This window comes from Pistacia vera, unplaced genomic scaffold (assembly GCF_008641045.1).
Source record: "Pistacia vera cultivar Batoury unplaced genomic scaffold, PisVer_v2 Contig328, whole genome shotgun sequence".
In the NCBI taxonomy this organism is placed as follows: Eukaryota; Viridiplantae; Streptophyta; class Magnoliopsida; order Sapindales; family Anacardiaceae; genus Pistacia; species Pistacia vera.
Genome location: NW_022196144.1, coordinates 363,825 through 386,160, shown reverse-complemented (window position 1 = coordinate 386,160; position 22,336 = coordinate 363,825). Strand labels below are relative to the sequence as shown.

At 32.7% G+C, this 22,336-nt stretch overlaps 1 protein-coding gene across 1 annotated transcript; it reads right to left on the bottom strand.

Annotated features, from left to right (window-relative positions):
* Positions 1 to 19,275: 19,275 nt before the first annotated feature.
* On the bottom strand, positions 19,276 to 20,689 carry LOC116137483 (protein PLANT CADMIUM RESISTANCE 4-like). Its single transcript, XM_031423173.1, has 4 exons — positions 20,119 to 20,689; positions 19,919 to 19,990; positions 19,607 to 19,819; positions 19,276 to 19,364 (listed from the first exon to the last, which is right to left on the bottom strand). The coding sequence occupies exons 1-4, from the start codon at positions 20,687 to 20,689 to the stop codon at positions 19,276 to 19,278; spliced, it is 945 nt and encodes a 314-aa protein (XP_031279033.1).
* Positions 20,690 to 22,336: the final 1,647 nt, after the last annotated feature.

Below are 22,336 nucleotides of genomic sequence, written 5' to 3'. Positions count from 1 at the left end.
GATTCATCAAATTGGATTGACATCATCATACTATGGGACTTCCATGAAAAAATATGACACTATAGGGATTTTTTATATTATAGCTTTAGAGGTCCCCAAATATCAAAGATTAGGGGTTCCTTGTAAAAGTGTCAAATTATGAGTCTATGAGAAGTTCAAAATCAGGGTTTCTTTGGAAAAAGTCAAACTATAAGGGTTCTTTGGTATTAAATTCTTGGGTTTCTTTGAGATAAAGTAAAACTACTCGAGTTTCTTATTGTGCCAAACTATATGGGTTCCTAATATAGTGTAACAATATAGGTGTTCATAAGATAAACTGAAAATAGAGGAGTTCTTTCATAAAATAAAAATACAGGGGTTATCTAATATTACATAAAAATATAGGACTTTCTCTGAGTTAGAGCAAAACTATAGGTCTCTTTAAATCTCGTCAAACTATCGGGTTCCAGTAGATAAGGTTATAAGGGTTTGTTGATTTGTGTCATACTACAGTATAGGGTTTCATCTAATATAAATCAAAACTAAAAGAAAATGGGTGATCCAGTATGGTGCTGGAGCCTCCGGAAGCCCAAACTTGTTCCTGAGCTTTGTTCGATACGTGCATGAAATTATGCATGGCAACCCTATGCAAAACGCAACCCCAGTGTATAGCATTCCGCTCGTCCCACATGCTAATTTTCAGATAACACAATCAAATATTAAACATTTATGAAATTAACATTAGAACCGATCTTCGGAACCAATCAATATACAGATAATAATACACTTATAGGTGTGGCCATTGTCGACGATCTCTGCAATCTGGCCAAACGTCAAGCACGGGAAGAGAACAGTGACAAGAGCTTAAACGTTGGAAAAAAAACACCTCATTATTTGTTTTAATATACAAAACTATATTAAAACATTTAAGCAACTCCAATGAAAAGGAATGTTGTGGTTTATGATTTTGGAGAGTAATAGAAAGACAATCACCATTCATTGGGTCATTCATGCAATCAAAAAGCTCACTATGCCAACCATTTCCCAACTTTCCCTAGCCTGTAAGTGGAACCCCATATGGTGCTTGTGACCCATTATTGGGCGGAAATTGCATCCCTGTAGTAGCTTGGGGTCCAGTTGGAGGAAAATTCACAAGACTTTGCGGGGCTGGCATGGGCATCTAGTTATATGGTGAGTAAGCCCCTGGCTGATTCTGCCTATATCTTTGATTATTTTGCGGGTCGGATGGCGGAAACTACACAGGTTTAATCAGATCTAACGGTGGGCCTTGTTGCGGATACACCCCGGGCTGATTCAGCCCAGGTGAATTCAGTTGATTGTTTTGGAGTGGAAAATTTACAGGCCGCCCCGGTTGAGCCCCGTAGGCGGCCTGGTTAGGTTGCGATGGTGGTTGATATGGTTGTGGTGGCTGGAATTGTTGTTGGGCTTGTGGATCCTGAGAGGCCATGGCTTCATGAGTTGCCTCATATTGATAATCTTGGGGTTGTAATTCATATTCTGATTGAGGCTGGTAATCAGAAGAGCCAGCTTCAGGATTTCCCATAAATGGCTATAGCTCTTCAACAAGTCACAGTGCCTTTGATCCTGAGAAGGATCTCAATATAAAGAAGCAGATGTATAATGCTATTTGATGTACATTCAAAGAAGCAACTTGCCACATAGGGAAACCAATATAAAATCTAAGGACAAAAATATACTATTACAAGTAGTCAGCAACCAAGCATTAATCTAATTTCCACAAAAAATGACAGAAAAGAAGATTTAAAACCCAATTGACATTTTCTATGAAAAAAAATATGTGGAACATGCATGTGTATATTGTACAAGTCTATAATTGAGTGAACTAACTTCTTTTTGGTCCCATTTTCTTTTCTTTATTTGACTTAATAATGTAAAAGCTTGTAATTTTGTGGACTTTTCATAAAGTTGTTTCTCACAAACTTTTTTTTAGTCCCATCTTCTTTTTTTCTTTGACTCAGTTTGTTTTTGAAGTTATTTTTTTTTTCAAATTATATACCTTTTTTTTCCCTTATTGATATGGCAGCAATAAAAGGACTATTCTAGCACCTGGCGAAGTGGTACCCGTACCTGCGAGTCCACGAGTACGTAGCCCAAACAAGCAGGTGCGGGTAATAGTATAAATTACTCATATGAAATTTACCCGTACTTGGTCCGTTTGTGAAAAAAGCGGGTGGGCCGAGTAATGCTTGTAGGTATCTGCATTTTAATAAAAAAAGAAAAAACAAAACGTAAATTCAAAAAAATGCAAAAACAAAACCCTAAGCCTAAAGTGAGTAGTGTTGTCTCTCTCTCACGCTGACGACGACTGAAGCTCTCTCACTCTCAAAGACTCAAACTGGAACTCTCTCACTCTCAGGCTGAATCGTACAAATCACAATCTCTCAAACTGAAACTCTCTCACTTTTAGGCTGAATCTCACAATCTTTGAAATTGAAATTCTGCCACTCTCACGCCGACAACACGGCAGTAGCTCTGAATCTCACAATCTCTCTCACGCCGCATTACTTCTTATTGTATATATTGATGTATAATAAAAATTCATTATTGGACATAGTGGGCCTAAATGATCCAATATACATTTGATAGAATGGGCCCATAAATGATTCCAATATCCAAAGTGGGTATCAATCATGTAGGCAATATTGTTGATATGGTCATTATAGTTCTTAAATATCTTGATAATTAATATAACAAAAGATTCCACAATATTAATTTGGTTTATGGTAAATAATATGTAACATTCTTATTTGATTAATACAACTAAACGAGTATGCTTCCAGTGCCAATTCCAAGTGAAATTTTTTCTCGCTATTAGACTTGTAAAACTAAGATTCATTATCAAATTTAGGGGTGAGCATAAGTAGTGGGTAGAACCAGAACCAGAACCGGAACCGGCACTGTGCAGGTAGGTTTCGGTTCCATTTTATTGGAACTGATATTATCCAGTTCCGGTTCCGGTTCCAGTTCTTATGTGTGGAGGAATTGGAACCTGGAAAAAGAACCTGAAACGGGTACTAGTTTGGAACCTACTTGGAACCTGTAACGGGTACCCGATTTGGAACCTGTTTGGAACTGATTTTTAGAACCTGTTTTGGAACCTGGGCTCCAATGAAATATTTGTGAATAATGGGAGGTTTCATTATTTTATACATAAAAAATTTAAAACAGAAAAAGTTAAAATTTTAGAATAACCTAATTAAATAAATATACAAAGATACTTATTACATATAAACTACACCATATTAAAAACTTTAATATATTATAATATATTAATATTAAAGTTTTGATTAATTAAGTGTATAATTAGAATTAGGATCCAATTAAAAGTTTTTTAATGTTATTAAAAGAATCATTTTTTAATAAAATAGTATTTTTGATTGAATAATAATATATTTAGTTGTTTACTTTAATTATCAAGTTCTAAGTATATCTATAATAAATTAGCAATAATTAATTATACGTGATAAATTGATAAACATTAATAAATTTAATTATAGTTAAATATCATATTTAATCATTATAACATTACATTATAGTTAAATGATTACTTAATTAATTATAATTTTATAACATTACTTAATTGATTTATAGTATAATTAATTATAGCATTACATTAATTGATTACTACTTAATTAATTGACTTATAACATTTAGTATATTACTTAATTAAATAATTAGAAATTTAATTAATTATAGCATTACATTATAGATTTATAATATAACTACTTAATTAATTATAACATTTCATTACAGAAATTAATACAATACTTAATTAAATGATTAAAAATTTAATTAATTATAATATTACATTAAAGATTTATAGTATGATTATTTAATTTATTATAACATTACATTATAATATGATCACATAATTAATTATAACATTACATAATTAAATGATTACTTAATTGATTATGACATTATATTATAAACATTAGTAATTACTAATTTACTACATAAACATTAGCACAATACTTAATTAAATGATTAGATATTTAATTAATTATAACATTACATTATAAATTTGCTGTACGATTACTTAATTAATTGTAACATTAATTAAATAATTACTTAATTAATTATAACATTCTATTATAAACAAATTAATTATAATATTATATTAAAGATTTATAATATGATTACTTAATTCATTGTAACATTTCATTATAGTATGAGTACATAATTAATTATAACATTACATAATTAGATGATTATTTAATTGATTATGACATTATATTATAAACATTACATTATAACATTACATTATAAATAAATGATTACTTAATAAAATGATTAGAAATTTAATTAATTAAGCATTACATTATAGTAAAATAATTACTTAATTAAATTATAACATTATTGCATTATATTATATTATGATCATTTAATTAATTATAGTATTACATAGTTAAATGATTACTTAATTAGTTATAAATTTATAACATTACATTATAAATATTAGTAATTTACTATATTATTACATTACTTAATTAAATGATTAAACATTTAATTAATTATAATATTACATTAAAGATTTATAGTATGATTACTTAATTCACTATAACATTATGATCACATAATTAATTATAACATTCCATAATTAAATAATCACTTAATTGATTATGATCATATATTATAAACATTAGCAATTACTAATTTACTATATAAACATTAACACAATACTTAATTAAATGATTAAAAATTTAATTAATTATAACATATTAACATTATATTATAAATTTATAGTAAGATTACTTAATTAATTGTAACATTACATTATAAACAAATGATTATTTAATTAATTTATTACGTAATTAATTATAACATTACATTATATTATATTATGATCACTTAATTAATTATAGCATTACATAGTTAAATGATTACTTAATTAGTTATAAATGTATAACATTACATTATAAACATTATTAATTTATTACATTAGTCATTAGTACATTACTTAATTAAATGGTTAAAAAATCTAATTAATTGTAACATTACATTATAAATTTATAGCATGATTACTTAATTAATTATAATATTGCATTATAAACATTAGTACAATATTTAATTAAATAATTAGAAATTTAATTAATTATAACATTATATTATAAATGTATAGTATGATTACTTAATTAATTATAACATTACATTATAATTAAATAATTATTTAATTAATTACAATATCATTATATTACATTATAAACATTAACGATTTATAACATTAAATTAATAATTTACAGATGAATAATTGTTTGTGTCTTAGTTTTGATTGAGAAATTTTATGTGAATTGTGATGAATTGATTGAATTCAAGTGTTGCCTAGAGATTAGAGGATTTATGAGTTACATTGGACACAAATGAATGAGTAATCAAAATTTGTTAGGGGTATATTTGTAAACTTTTAAGGTATTTTTGTCATTTTTTAAACTAATAGGGGGTAATTGATTTTTTATAGGGAACCCAGGAGAGGAACCGGAACCTGCATTTTAGGTTCCGATTTCTTGAATTTAAGAACCTGCACTGTGCGGTTTCGGTTCTGGTTCCTTTTTTTGGGAACCTGCACTGTGCGGTTCTGGTTCTAGTTCCTTGTTCCCGTTCTGGTTCTAGTTCCTTTTTTTGGGAACCTACACTGTGCGGTTCCGGTTCCCCCGAAAGATGTAGGTTACCCAGAACCGCTCACCCCTAAATTCAAATTGGACTAACATGTTATTTTTTTAAATGTCAGGACTAAAAGGTACATATTGAAGACCAAATGAAAACCCCCCATTATATTTCTAAAATTGAGATTTAGAAAGAGATTTGTTTCAATACTACATTGGGTAGAAATACGTTGAAGTGCGTTTGGTTTTTTATTTTGGATAAGATTTTGAGAATAATTTTGGGTAGTTGGATAAGGGAGTATTACGAGGTAAAATTTATAAATTTATAAAAAAACCCCTAGGTTTACTAATTTAATTAAACACCCCAATATATAAAATGACAAAAATACCCCCACCATCTGCAGTGCCAGATTCCAGCCACCACTGTCGAAATCTGGCTGGAAAATTTCGTTACGAAACAGATTGATCGGATCTGTGTTGTAACGTGTCGCTATGGCCTTTTTCCGGCCAGATCCACCACAGATCTGGCTGAAAAAGGCTAGATCTACTCCCAAATGTGGTCGTCGACGGCCGCAAATGTGGCCGTCGCTGAAGGCCAGATTAGTGAATAACCGATCAGTTCCGGGCTTGGTTTAAGCCGTTGTGACAGACAGAATCTGGCAAGTATGGGTGGGTGGGGGTGTTCTTACTGATTTTTAAACTTTTTTTCTGGGGGGCATTTAGTGAAATTAATAAACTTAAGAGGTCTAAAAGTAATTAAAAAAATTCACTAATATTTCTGGAATAATGTGCCAAACAATATTTGGGGAATAGGATTGAGAATATGGGTAAAAATACTGAACTAGATGCACCCCAAGAATATCATGTTCCTAAGTGTGGATATGCAACATGTAGGGTATAGTAGGTAAGTATCTGACCTCTAAATATTGATATCAAGATTTAAGCGGGTGATTATGTGGTAGGATGTTAAATCACGATTAATTTGATTTTCTATTAAAAAATATGTTATGAGTTAGGAGAAGTTACCAAGAGACGGATCGAAGCCTCTGGATTGAAGCTCCCTGTATTCTTGACATGGAGCACACCAATGACAGCATAAATGAGTGACCCAGTCCAGTGCAGGACGCTCAGCAAGGTTGAACTTTTTCCTCAGTTTAGTTCGGCACTCTGCTGTCTGTTTACATAACCCATACTTCCACTTGCAGCATAAGCCTATTCCCAAGCACATCCCCATGTAAAGCATTATACTAGTACAGCATGCTTTATTAATTTGAAGCAGCATAAAACCATGTGTTAATTTAATTGGTAATAAAATCTATAAATTAAATTGGATTTATAGGAAACATAAACAAATAAATAAAATAAAATAAATATTTCAATACTTGCCGATGTTGCCTTCATCTACCGTTTCTGCAACCTGAACGAACGTCACGCATGGGAATAAAGCAGTTACGAGAGCTGAAATGTAAGAAATTAAAAATTATTTTTTAGAATTATATTAAATTACTCAACGAACCCCCTTACGTTAATTCATGGTTACGTCCCTAAGCTAAAGTAGTGGGGATAGCCACCCTGGACCCTACAATTTTTTTTTTTTTTTAAATTTATCAAGAAAAATATCAATTTATTCTCTATCAATTTAATTTTTTTTGTGGCCACCCTTAGTTTTCGAACATAACACTTTAGTCCCCTTATATGAAAGTTCCTAATCACTTCTAACCCTGTTATTTATTGAAAATTATTTTGCCCCATAAAAATATTTTCTGGCTCCGCCCGTGGTGGCTGAAGTATTACCATAACTAAAACTTGAGTTTGGGTAAAAAAAGTTCACACGTTACTTATCTATGGCGGCGATAAGACATTTACGCAGTTCAAAATGAAACCACTGAGTTTGAGAGAGAGAGAGAGAGAGAGAGAGAGAGTATCACCATTGCATGGATTATTGCAGCAAGCACATATATAGCCCACTTTTCCAAGCTTCAGCAGGCTGACCTGTTGGATTAGAATCTGGAGGCTGCGGTAACTCTGTCTCTGGTGACTTTGATTTATCATCTTGTTTTTCTGTTTGAGCAGGAGATTCAGAAACTGCATCCAAATCTTCCATTAATGTCGACTCTTATTTCACCAAGTCTTCGCTTGCAGAGAGAGTAGAGAGGTAGCTCAGTATTATATAAGGACAGCTAGTTGTATTGATATATCCAGAGTTTGGTATCTGTCATTTTTTTTGTTTTTACTTAAAAAATTGACTCTTTTGTCTCTTTCAAAATTAAATATTTATAAAAAGTAAGATATCAAAAAAGAAAGTGTCATTATTTAAATATGATATTAACTCTTTTGAGTTCCATCGTTTGTGACCTAAATTTAAGAATTGGTCATCTTTAAAATCTAAGTACGTCATATATATGATAACTCCCAAAACCTTAATCTAGTATGTCATATATATGACCAATAATATTTTACTTACAACTGAGTCATAAAAACAGACAAAAATTACACAAAATTTATGTAAAATGACTATTATATTCTTTGTTTTTTGTCTGTTTGTATGACTCGATTGTACAACTTAATTGTAAGTATAGCATTGCTCATGTATGACAACTCTTAAACCTTAATTCATTGTCAGATTAGCTATACATACATCATATGTATAACCAATGTTTTCATACTTGACCGGGTAAACTAAACCTTAATTCATTGTCAGGTTAGCTATATATATACATCATATGTACAACCAATGTCTTTATACCTGAACCGAACCTTGACACAATCAAGGGGTTGGTCCTTGGGGTGGGCGGTCCGGCCAGTTGGTTAGACCGGTGACATCAACATGAAACCATAGTATGAAACTTAAAAGACATATCCTTGAGAAATTACACATCAGTCCTTGTAAGTTTGCAATCCAACAAATACATCCTTGCGATCTGGCCAAGAAACCTTAGCCGCTGCACCTCAAATAAGGAGAATATGAAAATAAGGATTAATTTTCAAAGCTTTTTTATGATTATGTTGTTGAAATCACTATCTTGAGCAATTAGCACACAAAAATGGAGCAAACAAAACTTTAAACTATCACATGCAATTGCATGCATCAAGGTGTGTTCTTGGTCTTCCGAGTTCAACAGGAGTCTACCCCAGTAATTTCCTTAGCTCCTTCTTTGGCTCCCCCAGTAATTTACTTTTAGCTTCCAATGTGAAAATTTAATTTGAACTTAAACAATTAAATAAATATAAATGGATGGTTATAAATTTATAATGGTTTTAATTTAAAGAGATAATTTAATTTTAGTCTAATGTTCACAAAGTGCAAATTTAATTTAAACTTAAACAATTAAATAAATTTGGTTTTGAATCAATTATGATAAAATAATAAATAACTAAAAGGGATGAAATTGAATAATAAATAAATATAAATAATAAATTGAATAATGAATACATATAAATAATAAACTGAATAATGGATGAAATTGAAGAGAGTTTGAGAATTGGAGTAGAGGGAATGAGAGTTGAGAGGAGATGAAGCAAGATGGTGACCAGTGATAGAGAGGGAAGAAAATGACAACGGGAAAGATGGCGAACGAAAGTTGTGATTTCGGTTTTCAAAGTGAAACAGCGAAGAAGGAGAGAAAGAGATAATTGTGATTTAGGGATTCTAGTTTTTTATTCCCAACGTGTTTTACATTATTTCAATAGGGTTGGATTTGCAAATTTTAAAACTTATAAATTTTATATGACCCCTATAACTTTAAAAACTATTAAATTAACCCTCAAACGTGGAAAAACTCGCAAGCTTTTCGAATCGAGTTGTACCTTGGTTGAACTCAAATCGACTAATTATTCAAGTAGCTCAAACTCGAGCTCGACTTGACTATTATCGAGCCAAAACCGAGCCGAGCTTGAGCTGCTCAACTTGGTTTTCACCCCTACTTGACACTATCTATAGAAAGGTGTAGAGGACGTGGATGAGTCTATGTATGAATATTGTGCTTACATCTTTGTACCACTGTTAGAGGATACATGCACATTGGATATTTACTTATTCTATAACCACATCGTCTTAATATAAATTATGTTAAGACTATACTTAATTACTGTTGGATTCATCTAATTGGATTGACATCATCATACTATGGGACATCCATGGAAAAATACAACACTATGGGGGTTTTTTATTTTATAGCTTAAGAGGTCCCCAAATATCAAAGATTAGGGGTTCCTTGTAAAATTGTCAAATTATGAGTACTATGAGAAGTTAAAAATCAGGGTTTCTTTGGAAAGAGTCAAACTATAGGGGTTCTTTGGTATTAAATTCTAGGTTTCTCTAAGATGACGTAAAACTACTCGAGTTTCTTATTGCGTCAAACTATAGGGGTTCCTTTGATATAGTGTAACAATATAGGTGTTCATAAGATAAAATAAAAATAGAGCAGTTCTTTGATAAACAAAAAATATAGGGGTTATGTAATAGTACATAAAAATATAGGAGTTTCTCTTAGTTAGAGTAAAACTATGGGTCTCTTTAAATTTCATCAAACTAGGGGTTTTCAGTAGATTAACTAAAGCTATAAGGTTTGTTGATTTGTGTCATACTATAGGGTTTTATCTAGTATAAACCAAAACAGAAAAGGTCATTTAATATGTCAAACTATAGGGGTTTATCAAGAGAAAGCAAAATTGTCGGGGTTCTCTCAAATCATGTCAAACTATAGAGTTTCCCCATAATGGCTCTTTTAATATTGCGTCAAACTATAAGGGTTCTTTTTGAGAAACTAAGACTATAGGGTTTCAAAATTTTTTAATAAATTCAACTTAAAGATAAAATTTTATGAACAATATTTAATATTTTTTAAGGCCTATCAGGGTGTGTTTGGTTAAGGGAATATTGTATTACTAGGAATTTAATGTTAATAGAAAAATCGATTATCTTGAAGATTACTAGAAATGTTTAGAAAAATGTGTTTGATTAATTGAAATATATTGGTAAGTATGTTATATAATTTATTAAATTGCCCACCTTTTTAAATATTAATATAATATTATTTTTTGAATAATTTTATTTAACCCCTACATTTAAAATTTTGCTAAAACACCTCAACAACTAAAAAAGTTTAAAACTTAATAAAAAAACCCCCACCCGCCCCAAGCCATTGTCGACCACCTACTACCATAGTCAGCGGCTTCGACAATGGCCATAATGACACACGACCGGTTGGATCTGGCCGGTCGTGTGCCAATATGTCCATTTCTAGCCAAATCCATGATATATTCAGCTAGAAATGGCCATATCTACGGCCAAAACTAGCCGTCAATAACGGCTAGAACCCTGGCCGTCTTTAACGTCTACAAGCTGTAGATCTGGCCTTTTTCAACCAGATCTTCAGCGATCTAGCAGTTTTTGGCCAGATATATAGCTGAAAACTGCCAGATCGATACACGATCGGCCAAATCTGATTGGTCGTACGCCATTGCGGCAGCGGCCATCAACAATGGTTTTCGACGGCCGGTGGCTGGCGGTGGTGGCCAGATTTGGCCACCACCTTTGGGTAATTTTTTCTAAGTGCAAGGGTATTTATGTCCTAAAAATTTTGTATATAAGGATAAAATAGTCTTTGAATTTTTTTGTAATTTTTTTTCAAATTGAGGCATTATTATTCAAAAATTTTAATAGCGAAGAGTAAAATGATAACAAAAATAAAATTACCAAGTAATCTTAAAATACTTAAGAAAATGGAAGTAAATAGATTACCTACTATATTACCAACAATAATTACTATTGATTTTAAAAGATTACCGGAATCCTATATTATTTGATAACCAAACATGACAATCAAGTAATATAAGATAACATTATCTTAATAATGGGAGATTACTCCTAACCAAACACACCCTCGAAGTTAAAATATAAATTTTAAAATGAACAAGAACATTAGCAGCAACAAGAGAAAGCAACTGTTTGTAGAAAATACTGCAGGTCTCCAAAAGGAAAAAGGTAGATTACTTGTCTTGGAACATTACAATAAAAAAACTAAATTGAAAGCCACCATCCGGAAGTTCTCTTCAACCCATCATTCTTTGGTTCCCTAGGGGCATCATATTAACATGATTCATATCCAGCAATCAATCAAACCAAAAAACACCAAACAGTTATGGGCTGTTTCTAATTTTTTAATTTTTACAACATATAAAGCAGTAGAAGACATCTTTTAAATTCATATCATCATTTTGAATGGAATTTATACACTTTAGTTTACATTTTCAATTCACAGAAAAAGATACTCAATTCTTTGGTAAGGTTTTTAGAACCAAAGCCTAACAATTGATGGTAAGATATGAGCCATTTTATTTACCAATGGAAGGATCCCAACCTCTAGATTGAAGCTCTCTATATTCTTGACAAAGAGCACACCATTCACAAAGAAAATGGGTGACCCAGTCGGGTGCTGGAGCTTCCGGAAGCCCAAACTTGTTCTTGAGCTTGGTTCTATACATGCATGACATTATACATGGTAACGCTATGCAAAACGCAATCTGCCCGTATATATAGCATTACGCTCGTCCCACACGCTAATTTTCAGATAACCCAATCAAATATTAAACACTTATGAAATTAACATTAGAATCGATCCTCGGAACCAATCAATATGCAGATAACAAATAATACACTTATAGGTGTGGCCATCATTGACGATCTCTGCATGGGAAGATGATAGTGACAAGAGTTGAAACGTTGGAAAAAAACATCAGTATTTGTTTTAATATACAAAATTATATTAAAACATTTGAGCAATTTCAATGAAAAGGAATATTGTGGTTTAAGATTTTGGAGAGTAATAGAAAGAGAATCACCATTCATTGGGTCATTCATACAATCAAAAAGCTCACTATGCCAACCGTTTCCCTAGCCCTGTATGGTGCTGCTGGCCCATTATTGGGCAGAAATTGCATCCCTATAGAAGCTTGGGGTCCAGCTGGAGGAAAATTCACAAGACTTTGCGGGGCTGGGATGGGCTTCTGGTTATATGGTGAATAAGCCCCCGGTTGATGTTGCCCATATGTTTGGTTATTTTGCGGGTCAGGTGGCGGAAACTGCACAGGTTTAACCGGATCTAATGGTGGGCCTTGTTGCAAATACACCTCGGCTGATTCAGCCCAGGTGAATTCATTTGACTGTTTTGGGGTGGAAAATTTACAGGCCCTCCTGGCTGAACCCCGTTGACGGCCTGGTTAGGTTGCGATGGTGGCGGATACGGTTGTGGTGGTTGTGCTTGTGGTGGCTAGAATTGTTGTTGGGCTTGTGGATCCTGAGAGGCCATGGCTTCATGAGTTGCCTTATATTGATAATTATGGGGTTGTAATTCATATTCTGATTGAGGCTGGTAATCAGAAGAGCCAGCTTCAGGATTTCCCATAACTGGCTATAGCTCTTCAACAAATCACAATGCATTTGCTCCTGAGAGAGATCCCAATATAAAGAAGAAGATGGATAATGCTATTTAAGGTACATTCATAGAAGCAACTTGCCACATAGCGAAGCTTGCCACAGAGGGAAACCAATATAAAATCTACGGACAAAAATATACTATACTACAAGTAGCTAGTAACCAAGCATTAATCTAATTTCCACCAAAAAGGACAAAACAAGAAGACTTAAAACACAATTGACATTTTCTATGAAAAAAAAAAAATCGTGTAGAACATGCATGTGTATTTCACATTTCACATCGTCAACCAATAAAAATTTTGAGTTGATTTTAAGTTTTGGGTTTTTTCAATTTTAATGTTTTGAACCCATTGACTTAGAATCTTGACTACGTTTCTGTTCTTAGGTGTAGACACAGCTCGATATGTAAAGAAGTAATCACCAAACATCAAGATTTGCTATATATGGTGGTTTATTAGTCTCCAATTAATACTACAAAGGGTAACGTACGTACTTTAGAATGATCAAGTCTCAACTATTAATTGTCATGGATTTGTTTAAAGTGGGATGCGATGCCACCATGAGCTGACGAAGAGTCCTTGTAGTTTCTAGTAAGAGAGACAAAGTCGTCGTTGTCGTCTCTATACGAAGACTAAGACTAAGTCACCTCTCTTCTCAAATAAAAATTAAGAAGGGGCCAGTGTATACTTATCTTACATTCATTGTTAATTTATGGCCACGACACAAAGCACTCTCCACCGTCAACTCTGTGATGAAAACTTTCGAGTGGTATATGTTAGAAAAAAATTTAATGTTTGTATTTTTTTAATCTTGATTTTGATAATTTACTGTAACTTAAAAGTTAATCAACACTTTAAGATATGTTTGTGAAAAATAACTTTCATAGGGTAAAATAGACAACACAATAAAGAAAAAAGAACAAGTTTTTTTTTTTATTTCCCAAATGTCTTATCAAATTTTTAAAGTTTAATATTTTTAAATCATTTCATTATTTAATATTTTGATTATGCGACAAATGTTAGATATTGCTTTTTATTATTATTATTATTGTTGTTGTTGTAGGAGCATATACAAAATAAGAGTATTGTGTTAACTTTTCACAAAGTGTCTATCATTGATAGGGGTGTATATGTTTCATTCTGAAACATGTGGGTCTCTTATTCTTTCATTAAACCTCAGGGGTGTTCATGAAAAAACCTCAATGTTTTGATGTTAATTATTGCAGGAGAGTTACAACAATTGACCAGTTGGGGATATTTAACAAACATCAACTTAATTAAATAGATTTACACATGTTAGATGTATTCAACTTTTATTCAAATTCAGAACATTATTTCAGCTATGAGATATCAATATTATTTCAATGTGCTGCAACAACACTTCATTCGTAAATAATACAGTAGATGAACTTTGAAATACAGACACTGGAATTCGTACTTTACTTAAACTTAATTTCTTCCATCAATTCGTCATTCTTTGGTTCACTGGGTGCTCCATTGTTTGTTTCTGATTCTTCTCTCTATTCCTCGCTTCGTTCTTATTCCAACCTTTAATTAAGTTAAGGCACATAATAAACTCAGGGCCTATTTTAGATAATAATAAATGTGATAATGATCAATGCTATACTTATAACTGAGCCATACAACTAGACAAAATAATATTTTTACATGAATTTTGTGTGATTAGTTGTATGACTCAATTATAAGCAAAATATTATTGATTTGGATCATATACACTAGTATGGATTCCAATTGAACATCTAACCGCTGATTATTGATAGGATGATGACATGTTACGAATTAGGAAAAGTTACCAAGAGAAGGATGGAAGCCTCTGGATTGAAGCTCCCTGTATTCTTGACAGAGAGCACAACAATGACAGCAAAAATGAGTGACCCAGTCCAGTGCAGGACCCTCAGCAAGGTTGAACTTGTTCCTCAGTTTAGTTCGGTAGTCTGCTGTCTGTTTACATAACCCATACTTCCACTTGCAGCATAAGCCTATCCCCAAGCACATCCCCAAGCACATCCCCATGTAAAGCGTTGTACTAGTACAACATGCTTCATTAGTTTGAAGCAGCAGAAAACGATGTGTTAATTTAATTGGTATTAAAATCTATAAACTAAATTGGATTCATAAGAAACATAAACAAATAAATAAAATAAAATAACACAAAAGAAATATTTCAATACTTACAGATGTTGCCTTCATCTACCATTTCTGCAACCTGGCCGAACGTCAAGCATGGGAATACAGCAGTTACGAGAGCTGAAATATAAGAAATTAAAAATTATTTTGTATTTATTCATTATTCATTATTTAAGATTTAAAAGTTATTAATTAGTTGGCTTATAAATTTATAAATTTAAATACAAAACCTTTCAACTTTTTACGTAAGTGGGATTCAATATTCGATGCTTAGATAATTCTATATAATCCCAAAAAATCCAGTCAACTGAAGCATGGATGGACTTATGAAGGGACCAGTGGGGGCTGGCGACCCAGCTAAAATTTTTTTCATCAATTTTGCTTAGTTTTTAGTTTTGATCAAGATATACTTGTGTTAATGTTTATAAATTTGATCTCACTCAATTACTTTTCATATATATATATATATATACTTACAATATCACTCATTGAGTTTTTTAGAATTATATAAAATTACTAATCCAACCCCCTACATTAATTCATGGTTACGCCCCCAAGCTAAAGTAGTGGCGGATGGCCACACTGGACCCTGCAGATTTTTTTTTAAATTCATCTAGAAAAATATCAATTTATTCTCTATAAATTTAGTTGTCTCTTCTGGCCGCCCTTAGTTTTCGAACATAACACTTTAGTCCCCGTATATGTAACTTCCTAATCACTCCTAACCCCGTTATTTATTGAAAATTATTTTGGCCCCATAAAAATATTTTCTGGCTCCGCCCGTGGTGGCTGAAGTATTTACCATAACTAAAACTTGAGTTTGAGTAAAAAAAATTCACACGTTACAAATCTATAGCGGCGATAAGACATTTACGCAGTTCAAAATGAAACCACTGAGTTTGAGAGAGAGAGAGAGAGAGAGAGGGACAGAGGGAGAGTATCACCATTGCATGGGTTATTGCAGCAAGCACATAACCCACTTTTCCAAGCTTCAGCACGCTGATTTGGATTAGTATCTGGAGGCTGGGGTAACTCTGTATCTGGAAAGCTTGATTTATCATTTTCTTTTTCTGTTTGAACAGCAGATTCAGAAACTGCATCGAAATCTTCCATTAATGTCGACTCTTATTTCACCAAGTCTTCACTTGTTGAGAGAGTAGAGAGGCAGCTCAGTGTTATATAAGGACAGCTAATTGTGCTGATACAGTAGAGTTTGCTATCTGGCAAACATTTATTATTTTATTTTTGTTTATAACATTGCTCTTTATTTTATTATCATCTCTCCTTATATTAATCACTTACTCCCTCCAATTTGCACCACTGGTATTAAAAAGATGAAAGCTCTCCAATTTGCACCACTTGTATTAAAAAGATGAAAACTCTCCAATTTGCACCACTTGTATTAAAAATATGAAAACTCTATTGTTAATATTTTAAACCTTTTCTTTTTCCTTCCAAACTTTATGCTATTATTTTTATGATTTTGTAAATTGTAACCATAGCTTTACTGTTATTATCTGTTTTAACTTTGGAAACAATAGTAGTTACCGAAAATTTTTCGTTTTAATGAATTAAGTTGAAAATAACAAACATTTTTTTTATATGGTTTTAATTTCACATTTAAATTAAATCACAGAGTTATATATATGCGTGTTTGAGAGAGAGACTTCTGATTTCTTAAGTAAAAAAATTAACGATACGTGATTTGTTGCGTTATATTTACCATGTCACATTGGGGTTAAAACACAGATGATACAATAAATTATATAAGATGAATCTGCACGGGGCTTAGTTTATTTCGAGCTTTCAAGATGGGGACGTCATGTGCATGATTCCAAGATAAGGATAAGGATGAAATTAAAATGGTAATGGTGCAGTACGTTAGATTAATCCTAGGTCTGTAACATGTTAGATTAATCCAATTTGGCAAGAAAAATTGAAAATTAAATATGAATACTTGGTAGTTGGTAACCATGTTGTCCTCATTTGAGTCCTTCCTAGTTCCTTGAAATATGCTGTGACGACAAGGGAAAAGTGTGGTCAACCATGTAAACACAAGCCCATATGTAATTTAAAATACCAAACTTTATTTAAATCAAATTTAAAATAGTAGTAATATATCACATGGAAAATGGAAATACATTAAAAAAAAAAAAAGCACATGATAAGAAAGGTCACAGAAATTTCAGATCATGAAGTCTTCCAAACATTAATTTTCAAAGTATGCATGTCAGAAAAATCCAAAACTGAAATTTATATTTTCAGTGAGAGAAAGACGAAGAAACGGTTCTTTAGAAGACAAAGAGAGAGTAGGTTAGAGGAAGAAGAACTCCGGGTGATACTTGAGAAGAAGACAAGAGGCTGAGTGACAGACAAAAAAGTTAGGGCATTACATAATTAACCCTTCAATTTGAGGAACGTATTTGATGTCTGAAGAGATCCGACAGAGCACATTTCACTGGTTAATTAATAGATGTTAATAAAATAAAACAGTGTAAAAGCCATTAATTTGAAACGTACTCACAGTTTTGTATATATATTTGTATAGTTGAAATATATAAGATGAGTGTGATTCGGTTTGAGATCAAATGAGAATAGAATTTGTTAGGTTGAAGAAGAAGTAACCACAAAGGAGGTGATGTGATGTGAAATATATATGGTGGAGAGGAAAAGGAAAATATAAAATAATTTTATTCATTTTAATAAGATAAATAGGGGTATTTCTAAATTTTCCTGACATTTCGATGGTTAAAAACAAGGGTTAAATCCAACCCCTGAGAGCTAACTCTTGATTTCTGAAAATATATATATATATAGTCACCACGTTCTAATATAAATCATGTTAAGACTATACTTAATCACCGTTGGATTCATCTAATTGGACTTACATAATACTATGTGACTTCCATGGAAAAATATGATACTATAGGGGTTTTTATATTGTAGTTTAAGGGGTCCCCAAATATCAACATTAGGGGTTCCTTGTAAAAGTGTCAAATTATGAGTCTATGAGAAGTTGGAAATCAAGGTTTCTTTGGAAAGAGTCAAACTATAGGGGTTCTCTGGTATTAAATTCTTGGGTTTCTCTGAGATAATGTAAAATTACTTGAGTTTCTTATTGCACCAAACTATAGGGGTTCCTTTAATATACTGTAACAATATAGGTGTTCATAAGATAAACTAAAAATAGAGGAGTTCTTTGATGAATTAAAAATACAGGGGTTATCTAATAGTACATAAAAATATAGGAGTTTCTTTGAGTTACAGTAAAACTATAAGTCTCTTTAAATCTAGTCAAACTATCGGGTTCCAGTATGTTAGCCAGGCTGAAAAGAGGGCAGTTTCGTAAAACTGCAACTCCACAAAAGAGAGAACGGCGTCGTTTTGAGAAGAGAAGAAAAACTTTACTCTTTAGTTTATCATTGAGCTAAGTTTACTCTCAGCGTCAGTCTTCTCTGTTCCTCTGTATATAAACAAATGTATCTCTCTGAGAATAATAAGAAAAAGGTTCACGCATTTTTCAATTTCTCTCTTTTAGTTTTTCAGTTTCACACAGTAGATAAGGTTATAAGAGTTCGTTGATTTGTGTCATACTACAGTATAGGATTTCATCTAATATAAATCAAAACTAAAAGGGTCCTTTAATATGTCAAACTATAGGGTTTTATCAGGAGGAAGCAAAACTGTAGGGATTCTTTTAAATCACATCAAACTACAGAGTTTCCCCATAATGGCTCTTTTAATATTGCGTCAAACTATAAGGGTTTCTTGAGAAGCTAAAACTATAGGGTTTCAAGATTTTTTAATAAATTCAAGTTAAAGATAAAAATTTATGAACAATATTTAATAATTTTTAAAATTTAAAATGAACTTGAACATTTGCAGGAACAAGAGAAAGCAACTGTTTGTAGAAAATACAGCAGGTCTCCGAAAGGAAAAAGGTAGATTACTTCAATATATGGGCAGCTTCGAAAATTCAAATTATAAATACAAAGTGGATTTCATTTATTGGTCTTAGAACATTACAATCAAAGAAACTAAATTGAAACCCACCCGGAAGTTCTCTTCAACCCATCATTCTTTGGTTCCCTGGGGGCACCATGTTAACATGATTCATATTCATGTTTGAGTTCCTCGCTAGGTTTCCCTGATATCCTGCAATCAATCAAACCAAAAAACACCAAACAGTTATGGGCTGTTTCTAACTTTTTAATATTTTACAACATATAAAGAAGTAGAAGACATCTTTTAAATTCATAATATATCATCATTTTGAATGGCATTTTTACACTTTAGTTTACATTTTCAATTCACAGAAAAAGATAGTCAATTCTTTGGTGAGGTTTTTAGAACCAAAGGCTAACAATTGATGGTAAGATATGAGTCATCTGATTTACCAATGGAAGGATCCCAGCCTCTAGCTTGAAGCTCTCTATATTCTTGACAAAGAGCACACCATTCACAAAGAAAATGGGTGACCCAATCGGGTGCTGGAGCCTCCGGAAGCCCAAACTTGTTCCTGAGCTTGGTTCTATACGTGCATGACATTATGCATGGCAACGCTATGCAAAACGCAATCCCCCCGTATAGCATACCGCTCGTCCCGCACGCTAATTTTCAGATAACACAATCAAATATTAAACATTTACTAAATTAACATTAGAATCGATCTTCAAAACCAATCAATATACAGATAATAATACACTTACAAGTGTGACCATCGTCGACGATCTCTGCAATCTGGCCAAACGTCAAGCACGGGAAGAGAACAGTGACAAGAGCTGAAACATTGGAAAAAACACATCAGTATTTGTTTTAATATACAAAACTATGTTAAAACATTTAAGCAATTTCAATGGAAAGGAATGTTCTGGTTTAAGATTTTAGAGAGTAATAGAAAGACAATCACCATTCATTGGGTCATTCATGCAATCAAAAAGCTCACTATGCCAACTGTTTCCCAACTTTCCCTGGCCTGTAACTGGAACCCCATATGGTGTTTGTGGCCCATTATTGGGAGGAAATTGCATCCCTGTAGAAGCGTGGGGTCCAGCTGGAGGAAAATTCACAGAACTTTGCGGGGTTGGCATGGGCTTCTGGTTATATGGTGAGTAAGCCCCCGACTGATTCTGCCCATATGTTTGGTTATTTTGCGGGTTGGATGGCGGAAACTGCACGGGTTTAACCGAATCTAACGGTGGGCCTTGTTGCGGATACACCCCGGGCTGATTCAGCCCGGGAGAATTCATTTGACTGTTTTGGGGTGGAAAATTTACAGGCCGCCCCGGTTGAGCCCCGTAAGCGGCCTGGTTAGGTTGCAATGGTGGTGGATACGGTTGTGGTGGCTGGAATTGTTGTTGGGCTTGTGGATCCTGAGAGGCCATGGCTTCATGAGTTGCCTCATATTGATAATCTTGGGGTTGTAATTCATATTCTGATTGAGGCTGGCAATCAGAAGAGCCAACTTCAGGATTTCCCATAACTGGCTATAGCTCTTCAACAAATCACAGTGCCTTTGATCTTGAGAAGGATCTCAATATAAAGAAGCAGATGGATAATGCTATTTAATGTACATTCAAAGACGCAACTTGCCACATGGAAACCAATATAAAATCTAAGGACAAAAATATACTATTACAAGTAGCCAGCAAGTCAGCAACCAAGCATTAATCTAATGTCCACCAAAAATGACAGAAAAGAAGACTTAAAACCCAATTGACATTTTCCACGAAAAAAAATATGTAGAACATGCATGTGTATTATCGCATTTCACATTTCGCATTGTTAACAAATGAAAATCTGAAATGATTTTTAAGATTTGAGTCTTCTCAACTTAGTAAACACATTTTAAGTAAAGAACATTTGTAAGAAAACTACGTATAAATATGTATAGATTAAACCTAAAAGAAAAAATATTTACTCAGCTCATCTGAACCCTAAATATAAACTACCTATGAGGAAGCCAAAACTAGTTGACAAAATTACAAGGATGTGCAGAAACTCTAAGAGGTTGGTTTAACGGTTAAGGAGGTTTGTTTCTTTAATTGAGTACTTGATTCTTTCTGTTTGTAGGATATTTAATAGACCCCAATGATTAATTGAGGTGCGCACAAACTAGCATAAACACTCTGGTTACAAAAAAAAAAAAAAAAAAAAATGAAAAAAAAATGATAGTGCTAATTGTGTACGAAAGAGTTTACTTTGACTTGGACAAAAATTTTAATTCTTAATTTACTGCAACTAAATGGCGATCACGGCCTAGCCATGTGCCCGTGGGTATCCGTTGGAAATTTGGCCTGAAAAATAAATAAATAAAGAGTTAGTACTTTGCAGTACAGATATAGTCAACTTAATTGTTATTATCGCAATCAATTTAATTTAATTTTAAGAACTAGTCGTGCTAATTAAAAATGTGGTACGTCATATGACAATTCCAAGTCTTAATTTATGTATAAACTTGTATGATATTTAGTGTTAGATTAATTAGATATATACATCAAATCTACAACTAACCTCTTAATTTTTATTAGAGTAGCTTTTAATGTCCTTTTTACTAATGACTCTGTCTTAATTACTTTACTTAATTACTAATTATTTGTTAGTAAATTTATGAAGGAAGTTGCTGATGACTCTGTGAGATGGACCTCATCCATTTAGAAATTGATTTTATTTTTAGAGTAAACGACATTTTTCCACCCAAGGTTTGGCAAATCTACAGTTCTCACCCCTAGTTTCATAAATTGTAGATTCCCACTCTTAAATTAACAGAAAATTATTTAATCCAACAGTTAAAAGGGTGAAATGGTCATTTTAAAGATGAAAATTAAAAAAAACCCTTCACTTCTCAAATTCATCCCACTAGAAAATTTCAAAATAACCGTTCACTTCTCGAACTCACCCCACCGGCAATTTCAGGCCATTTTGACCTGTTTTCGACATAGTTAACCCCTCCTGATACCACCATTACAATCCCCTAAACCCCCACATCAAAACCCTAAACCTCCCCGCCTGATTGAACCCCCCAATCGCCGGCTGCTGCTCTTAGTTTTAGTCGGCGTTTCATCCAAATTTCGGCAGTTCCCAACACCAGAAACCACCCCCAACACCACCAATAGCATCACCGGCTT

What these genes read in the sequence shown, in the direction of transcription:
- LOC116137483 (XM_031423173.1), bottom strand. Translation starts at nt 20,689, where the DNA reads ATGGGAAATCCTGAAGTTGGCTCTTCTGATTGCCAGCCTCAATCAGAA. An exon ending in CATGAATGACCCAATGAATG is followed by an intron (nt 19,991 to 20,118) that starts GTGATTGTCTTT and finishes CCAATGTTTCAG; the next exon opens with CTCTTGTCACTGTTCTCTTC. An exon ending in AGGCTGGGATCCTTCCATTG is followed by an intron (nt 19,365 to 19,606) that starts GTAAATCAGATG and finishes GATTGATTGCAG; the next exon opens with GATATCAGGGAAACCTAGCG.